Source organism: Phoenix dactylifera, unplaced genomic scaffold (assembly GCF_009389715.1).
Source record: "Phoenix dactylifera cultivar Barhee BC4 unplaced genomic scaffold, palm_55x_up_171113_PBpolish2nd_filt_p 000064F, whole genome shotgun sequence".
NCBI classification, from domain to species: Eukaryota; Viridiplantae; Streptophyta; class Magnoliopsida; order Arecales; family Arecaceae; genus Phoenix; species Phoenix dactylifera.
In genome coordinates this window covers 1815325-1824510 of record NW_024067673.1, presented here as the reverse complement: position 1 = coordinate 1824510, position 9186 = coordinate 1815325, and the positions used below count along the sequence as shown (strand labels likewise).

General features: G+C 40.1%; 1 protein-coding gene across 1 annotated transcript; it reads left to right on the top strand.

Annotated features, from left to right (window-relative positions):
• LOC103724079 (cytochrome P450 93G1-like) lies at nucleotides 1–5498 on the top strand. Its single transcript, XM_008815234.4, has 2 exons — nucleotides 1–1211; nucleotides 4511–5498. The coding sequence occupies exons 1-2, from the start codon at nucleotides 285–287 to the stop codon at nucleotides 5147–5149; spliced, it is 1566 nt and encodes a 521-aa protein (XP_008813456.2). The 5' UTR covers nucleotides 1–284; the 3' UTR covers nucleotides 5150–5498.
• Nucleotides 5499–9186: the final 3688 nt, after the last annotated feature.

The following is a 9186-nucleotide window of genomic DNA, read 5'->3' as shown; positions in this document are numbered from 1 at the left end:
CCCTGTTACCTAGGTATGAGGCTGCGTGCTATTGTGGGCGGTAGTTGGCAATAGCACGGCCGTGTCACGGATCCGGGTCCGGGGCGTGACATGCTTGAATCATTCCCATGACGTGCGAAAACATGATCATGAGCGATATGTATGACCCCATATCAGGAGCAAACTGATATTTGATCCAACGACCCGGAGTGCATCAAACCTTCATCAACCCGTGCAGCGGGATCGATATATATCCACTAATTCAACCGTCCTTCCCTTTGCATGCACATACGCTCTATCTAGCCATGGGAGAAGGCGGCTTCGGCTCCCCGGCCTTCTTCCTCCTCCTTGCCATATCCCTCGTCTCAGTCCTTTTCCTTGCCACCCTCTCGAAGGCCCGGTCCGGCCGCCGCCGCCTTCCTCCGGGACCCCTGTCCCTACCTGTTATCGGCCACCTGCACCTCCTCCGGCCCCCCGTCCACCAGACCCTCTACCGCCTCGCCACCCGCCACGGCCCTATCTTCACCCTCCGCCTCGGCTCCGCCCTGTGCGTCATCGCCTCCTCCCCGGACCTCGCCCGCGAGCTCTTCAAGACCCACGACACTGCCATCTCCAACCGCCCCCAGACCGCCGCCGCCCGCCACTTCGCCTACGACGCCGCCGGCTTCGCCTTCGCCCCCTACGGTCCCTACTGGCGCTTCGTCAAGCGCCTCTGCATGTCCGAGCTCCTCGGGCCCCGGACCGTCGACCTTCTCCGCCCCGTCCGCCGCGTCGAGCTCCTCGACCTCCTGCGCGCCGTTCTCGACAAGTCGGCACGTCGTGAGCCCGTCGACATGAGCTCGGAAATAATCAAGATGACGAACAATGAAGTCACGAGGATGGCGGCCAGCACGACGTCGTCGGGGGCCGGAGGGGAGACCAAGGAGGCTCGGGAGCTGGTGAAGCAGGTGGCGGAGCTCGTCGGGGCCTTCAACATTGCCGACTACATCGGCTTCTGCAAGAACCTGGACCTCCAGGGGCTGGGGAAGAGGGTGAGGGAGGTGCACCGGAGGTTCGACGCGTTGATGGAGAGGATCATAAGGGGGAAGGAGGAAAAGAGGAGGAGGAGGAAGGAGATGGGATGTGGGGGAGAGGACGAGGTGAAGGACTTGCTCGACATCTTGCTTGATGTGGCCGAGGACGACGGCGCGGAGATGAAGCTCAGCAGAGAGAACATCAAAGGTTTCATCTTGGTATGTATGTATGCATGTCTGGCGTTTTGTTGTCCCGTATTTTTATTACCGTATAATATTTGCAGCCCATGTATACGAAAAATGCCTTTTTTCCTTCTATTTTCTGAACATAGAAGTTATTTATCACAATTCGCTACCGGCAAGTACTAGAATATTTTAAATAGCTGTTGTATCAAAAACAAGTACAGTAAATATTTTATTTGGATATGTTAAGAAAGCATCCAAGCATAATTTCTTCCTTCTATTATTTATATATATGGCTAGAATAGTAAATCTTAAAGTACAAAATAAATATTCCGGATCAATCTTAGTACATGGGGTTAGATTCCTAGTAAATGTAATTTTTTACCAATTCATCCAAAAGCTATTAATCTTAATGGCAGCATTAAATCATGTTCAAACCGCGCCACTTGAGCCGTGCCCCATGGCACAAATCACTCTCTTCACACCAACTGTATTGCATTAGGTTTGTGAGGACCATCACAGATTTTTATGAGGTAGGTTGCGTGGATATTTCACGAGATCTCCTCTTCTACAAGTATTCTCTTAGTTTTAAGTAAATATAGACTCGACTAGTGTGTTTGGCTGGTCCAAAGGCCAGTCAAACAATTTGTTTTTTTTTTTTTTTTTTTTGGTAAAAGTCAAAGAATTTGTTTTGTTTGCTAGTCTAGTCTGTTTAGTTAAATCTAACAGAAACCTGTACAAAAATAATAAGATAACGTGATCGGTGCAAGCTACCCCGTAGAAGTCTTCTTTGTTTACTAATCAAATCTGCTTACTTCTATGGGCCTAGGTTGTATATATGTTCTAAAGGTTTCTTAACTAGAAGAATTGTCTCCTCCCACGACTAACTTATTCCACCATGCATACGAAAATTACTTTTTTTCTATTCTAAAAGATAGAAGTTATTTATTACCATCCTAGTTTGAACCTAAAGAATTCTCATTCAGAGAGGTGGGTACCCACCAACTGAACAAACAGCTACTGGCAAGTATTGGAAATATTTGAAATATTTATTGGACCAAAAACAAGTACAGTAAATATTTCATGGATATAAGTTCTTGTATTTTTTATGTATATGCCTAGAGAGTATATCTTAAACTATAAAGTAGATATTTTGGATCAATCCTAGTAAACGGAGTTAGTTTCATTGCTGCCTAGCAAGTAACTTTTACACCGATTCATCCAAAAATTATTAATGTTAACACTGACATTAAATCATGCCACTTGAGCCGTGTCCAATAGAGCAAGTCACTCTCTTCATACCGCCTCAAACTTCCATTACATAAGGTTTGTGAAGATCATCAAAGACTTTGATGAGGTCTGTACCAAAAAAAAGACTCTGATGCGGTAGACCGCACAAATTTTTTAACTATCTTTGTGTTGAAGTCATAGCTAATTAAGTTGAATTTTTGTCGGATGTACTTGTCAGTTTTATGGTGGTCCAACATGCTTTCATGGGGTGGTTGCATTGATTTAACTAACAAACTACCCATAAATGGTATGACCGGCCTTTAGGTATTCCTTGCTACCTTTATATTGAAGTCTCTAGCCAACTAAAGGTTTGGTTACTCCTATAAAATTAGGACTGAAAGTTCTGTAAAATTGGACCTATTGACCTACCCATCTTACATTTTCTAAGAACTTGTTCTAATCTAATCCAGATCTTAGCTTTTGGGCTGCAGAAAAGAAATAGTCTTTCCACAGAATTTGGATTGGGTAGTATTTGATTGATACAGGACCATATTTAAATAGATCTTAAATAGATTATCCAATTCATGAATCCTACAAAATTTTTAGTCCAATTCCATTGAAATATTCAAAGAAGACCTCATTTGAATTCTTGTTATTCCTGCCTGTAAACTTTATCCTGCTTAGGCTCCGTTTAGTAGAGCTGTTGGCAGTAGAGCTCTCAAAAGTAGAGCTTTTATAAAATGCTATTTACTATTTCGTAACTATATTTCTAAAGTGCTGTGAGACTTTAGTATGTGTTTGGTAAATAAATTGAGAAAGTATTTTTGGTATGACAAAATGACCATAAAGGGCATTGTATAATATTATACAACAGAGTATAATAAAATATAATATCTATTAATACATAAATATATAATATAGTATAATATTACTGTAATATAATATAATATTATTATAATATAGTAATATAATATTGTATACTATAGCATAATAATATAATACAATTTGATATTATATAACATAATATATCAATGTTTTATGATATAATGTAATATAATATTATATTTATAGTATGATATAATAATAAAGATATAAAATATTATAATTATAATTATTATATATTAATATTATTATTTTTGTAATTATTATATTTTATTATTGGTATTTTGGTTCAAAAGAAAAAAATTTATAACTCAAAACAGTTTTTCAACGGAGCCTAAAAGTGTTTTTCGGAAAAAGCTCTATTTAGAAAGCTGTCCTACTTTTGATGCGTCAGAAAGAAGATCTTATTTCCTCACCATCTTGGACTTTTATTTCATGCATGATTTTTTTTTTTCATAGAAAAAAGAAGAGGGGTCCCACTCATATTGTTATAAATCATTAAGAGAATGGTTTACAAGGAGAGGTAGAAGAAAGTTCATGGGGACAGCTCATGATCCTTTACGAGCGTCGTATGCGTGCTTTATGGAATCCATCAGAAAACATATTGTACTGAATCCTGGACTTCCGGACCATTGCCGGGGAAAGGAAGAAGAAAAACAAACAAACAAACAAGCAAAAAAACTGGACTTCTGAGCCAGAATGAACGGATTGGATCTCCTGACAGGTGGATGTAATGAATAGTATCATGTTTCCACCGGTATGAGTTTGCTTTTCTGGTAAATTTTAGAACGCGTATTTTTTCGGTAGAAAATTACATGTACGTGTATTAAATGATATTAATTGGAACTTAATTATGTCCACGCTTTACTTGCAAATTACCATGTAATGGATGAGCATTTGTTGGCCATACCTCCAATTAAACCAGTAACAGTTGCTCCATCGACTGAATTAAAATAGCTATCATTTTGACTATTGAGAACTGTCTTTCATTAGTATAGTTGCTGTTAAAGTTCAGCGTAGTGGCATGTTCGGCAAAACGAGAATACTAGATATTCAAAATTCGTATTTCCATTTTCTTATGTTGATCGAAAGAAATATTTTTGTTTTGGCGTATTAATGAAAACATTTTACATATCGATTTAGATTTCAGTTACGGTAACACAGTTATGTAAGATTGTTACGACAGCCACAAGAATCAAGCGGTTATGCTCGACCATATGCAGGATATCTTCACTGCCGGCTCCGATTCTTCTGCTGCTACCATTGAATGGGGACTGGCCGAGCTCATCAACCATCCCGAAGCTCTGGAGAAGGTGAGAGAAGAGATCGACCGGGTCGTCGGGAAGGACCGGTTGGTCGGGGAGACCGACCTCCCGAAGCTGCCCTACCTCCAAGCAGCCATGAAAGAAACCATGAGGCTACATCCGGCGGCCCCCGTAGCCCACAGGCAAACCACCAAAGACATCCACGTCGGCGGCTACGACATCCCGGCCGACACCGTCCTCATGGTTAACCTGTGGGCCATCGGGAGGGACCCCAGCTACTGGGAGGACCCGCTGGAGTTCCGGCCGGAGAGGTTCATGTCGGACGCGGCGGCGGTCGATGTCAGGGGGCAGCACTTCCAGCTATTACCGTTCGGGAGCGGGAGGAGGGGGTGCCCCGGGATGGTGCTGGCTATGCAGGTGGTGAGCGTGACGGTGGCTGCGATGGTGCAGAGCTTCGAGTGGGAGGTGGTCGGAGGCGAGGCAGTGGGGGAGGGGAGGGTGGACATGGAGGAGAAGGAGGGCTTGGTGGCCGCACGGCAGCACCCACTGGTCCTTGTGCCTGTGGCTCGCTTGGACCCATTTCCGGCGTTGGCGTAATAACGAGCAAGGAGCCAAGGAATTTTCGATGCGGGCCCTCGACGACCCTCATGTTGGAAATAATTCAAACCTGGAGAGAATAATCAATTGCATTTTGTTTTTTGAATAAGTTAGAACGTGTCTAGTTCGTTGCTAGGATGTTGGGCCTGTTTGCTAGTATGTAGGACAGTTTTAACTAATGCTATGATGTAGGACTATTTGTGTTTGTTAGAGAAAAAACATGGCAAGTGTAGAACGTGTTTACTTCCTTGTCAAGTCATCGAGTTTATTTAAGAGTACTCTGTTATGTGTTCTATGTGTGTAAAAAAAAAAAAGGATTTATCAATACAACTGAGTCTTTGTTTTTTCAGATTTTCTGTATCCTCCACAGCAGGTTCTTGTTTTTCTATTCCCTGTATTCTCTACAGATTGGTATCAGAGCCTGGTTCGGTGAGAAAGGTGGCCGGACAGATCTAGTAGTGGGTGTTTCCTCAAACTTCATGGCAGGTAATATGAATGCAGTAAGTGGATCTCAACAGAATGTACCTATTCTCAATGGTGACAATTATCAATTTTGGTCCATCAAGATGAAAACTCTGTTTATCTCTTTTGATTTATGGGATTTAGTTGACAATGGATATGAAGAACTTGCAGTACATGAAAGGTTAACAGCAGCTCAACGTAATGAGTTGAAGGAGAAACAAAAGAAGGATGCAAAGGCTTTGTATATCATTCAGCAAGCCTTGGATGATACCGTATTTCCACGGATTATGGCTGCCACTACTGCAAAAGAAGCGTGGGATGTGTTGAAGGAGGAATATCGAGGTACATCAAAGGTAATTACCGTCAAATTACAGACTCTCCGTCGTAATTTTGAGAACTTGTCTATGAAAAATTCTGAGATAATACAGGAATTTTTTTCACGAGTTAGTTCACTTGTGAATCAAATCAGAGCTTATGGAGAGGAATTGATTGATCAAAAAATTGTTGAAAAGGTACTAAGGAGCCTTCCTCCTAAGTATGATCATGTAGTTGCTGCTATAGAGGAGTCCAAAGACTTGTCTATATATTCTATGAATGAACTAATGGGTTCTCTTCAAGCACATGAGCAGCGGGTGAACAGGGCTACAGAGAACTCTTTGGAACAAGCATTTCAGTCAAAACTTGATTTGAAGAAAGGGTCAGAAAATTCAGGAAGGGGATACAGAGGAAGAGGACGAGGCCGTGGCCGTGGAAATGAATTCCGAGGAAGAGGAAGAGTCTAATTTCATCAAAAACAGAGAAACTTCAATGAAGGTAACACTGATTCTACTTCTCTGTCATGTTCAATTTGTAAAAGAACAAATCATGCTGATAAGGATTGCTGGTATAAGAATAGAGATAGAGAACTACTACAATGCTTTTACTGTAAAAAGTATGGACACATTGAAAAGTATTGTCGCCAAAAAACTAGAGAACAAGCTCATTTTCATGAAGAAAAAGAAATCAAAAAGGATGAAAATGAAGATATGTTGTTTCTTTCTTGCCTTGCTGAAATGAATGATGAAGTGTGGTATTTAGACAGTGGGTGTAGTAATCACATGACAGGAAACAAAAATTATTTTGTGGAAATTGATGAATTTGTCAAAACACAAGTAAGAATGGGTAATAACAATCAAGTGAAGGTGCATGGACTTGGTACCATTGTTGTTAATACAAGGACAGGGAAGAAACTTATTTCAGATGTCATGTATGTTCCTGAGTTGACTCAAAATTTGTTAAGTTTGGGTCAATTGATGAAAAAGGGTTACTATGCCATGTTTGATAATGATGAATGCATGATTTATGATAAGAAAAGCAAGATGTTAATGTTCTCTGTTAAAATGGCAGAAAATAAGATGTTTCCAATCTTGTTCTCTAAGGTTGTATTTAATGCATTTACAGCATTTTTTGATGAATCCTTGTTATGGCATAAAAGGTTTGCTCATTTGAACTTTGGTGGATTGCATCTAATGCATAAAATGAATATGGCAATTGGTTTTCCATTAGTGAAACATGATGGTAAAGTCTGTGAAGCATGTGTATTTGGAAAGCATCATCGTGAAATTTTTCCAGTAGGAAAAGCTTGGCGTGCAAATAAACCATTGGTGCTTGTACATGCTGACATATGTGGTCCAATGCAGACATTGTCTTTGAATGGAAATAAGTATTTTATTATTTTTGTTGATGATTGTACAAGAATGACTTGGGTGTATTTCATGAAAGAAAAATCTGAGGCTCTTCCTATATTCAAGAGATTTAAATCCCTTGTTGAAAAGAAGTGCGGTCACTATATCACTATATTGCATACTGATCGAGGTGGTGAGTTCATTTCCAGGGAATTTAGTATGTTTTGCAGTGTTATGGGTATTAAAAGGCAATTGACAGCAAGTTATACGCCACAACAGAATGGTGTGGCTGAGCGCAAAAACAGGACCATAGTCGAAGCAGCAAGGAGTATGTTAAAAGACAAAAGACTTCCAAATAGTTATTGGGCTGAAGCTGTTGCAACAGCAGTGTACTTAATCAACAGATTTCCTACAAAAGCAGTTCAAGGGAGAACTCCATATGAAGCTTGGAGCAGAAGGAAACCCAATGTAAGTCATTTAAAGATTTTTGGTTCTATAGTCTATGTATTTATACCATCTGAAAAAAGGCAAAAGTTAGATGATAAAAGCTCAAAGTGCATTTTCATTGGCTATAGTGAAGAAACTAAAGGATATCGGCTTTATGATCCTATTTCTAAAAAATTAATCATAAGCCGGGATGTGATATTCAATGAAAATGAAGCATGGAATTGGAAGAATGAAGAAAAAATTCCATTTTGTGTACAAGATGATAATACTTCCCTTGAACCATCTACCACTGTGATTTCTTCCCAAGACTCTAGTGAATTATCAAGTTCATCCTGTGATTCAACTCCTATCAAGGAAAGAAGTCTTGCTGACATATATAATTCATGTGAATTTGCTTGTTTTGCTATGGAGCCTACCTCTTTTGAAGATGCAGTGACAAAGAAAGAATGGTGTGATGCAATGAATGAGGAGGTTGAAGCAATCGAGAAGAACAACAGTTGGAAGTTGATGGATCTACCTCCTGGTAAGGAAGCTATTGGACTCAAATGGATCTACAAGTCCAAGTTTAATGCCGATGGGTCTCTTCAAAGACACAAAGCACGATTGGTTGCAAGGGGATATTCACAATAGCAAGGTATAGATTTCTTTGAAACCTTTGCACCAGTTTCTAGAATTGACACTATTAGAACTGTTTTGGCTCTAGCTGCTCAAAGAAGTTGGCAAGTTTTTCAATTAGATATCAAATCAGCTTTTCTTAATGGGGAACTTGATGAAGAAGTTTATGTAGAACAACCCAAAGGATATGAGATAAAAGGGATGGAGCACAAAGTGTACAGGTTGAAGAAGGCACTCTATGGGCTTAAACAAGCGCCAAGAGCATGGTATAGCAAAATTGACAGGTATTTTCTAGACAATGGTTTTCATAAGAGTGCTAGTGAACCGACTCTTTATGTGAAATGCCATGCCCATGATGATATTCTGATTGTATGTTTATATGTTGACGACATGATATACACTGGGAGTTCATCAAAAATGATAGAAGAGTTTAAGGATAAGATGATGAAAAATTTTGAAATGTCAGATATGGGTCTCTTGCATTATTTCCTTGGAATTCAGGTCATTCAGAATCAGAATGGGATTTTCATATGCCAGAGAAAATATGCCTCTGATTTGTTAAGAAAAATTGGTATGTCAAATTGTACTCCAGCAAAGACACCAATGAATATGAATGAGAAGCTTAGTCTGTGTGATGGCAGTGGAAAGACTGATGAGAAGCACTTTAGAAGTATTGTGGGAGGATTGATTTATCTCACTCATACAAGACCCGACATTATGTTTTCTGTGAGCATTATATCCAGGTTTATGCATAATCCTAGCAAGCATCATCTTGGGGCAGCAAAGAGGATTATGAGATATATAGCTGGCACTCTCAACTTTGGGATTCAATACTCCCAGATTACTAAC

Coding starts and splice junctions, on each gene's coding strand:
- LOC103724079 (XM_008815234.4), top strand. CDS start 285: ATGGGAGAAGGCGGCTTCGGCTCCCCGGCCTTCTTCCTCCTCCTTGCC. Junction 1,212..4,510: donor ACATCAAAGGTTTCATCTTG/GTATGTATGTAT, acceptor GACCATATGCAG/GATATCTTCACTGCCGGCTC.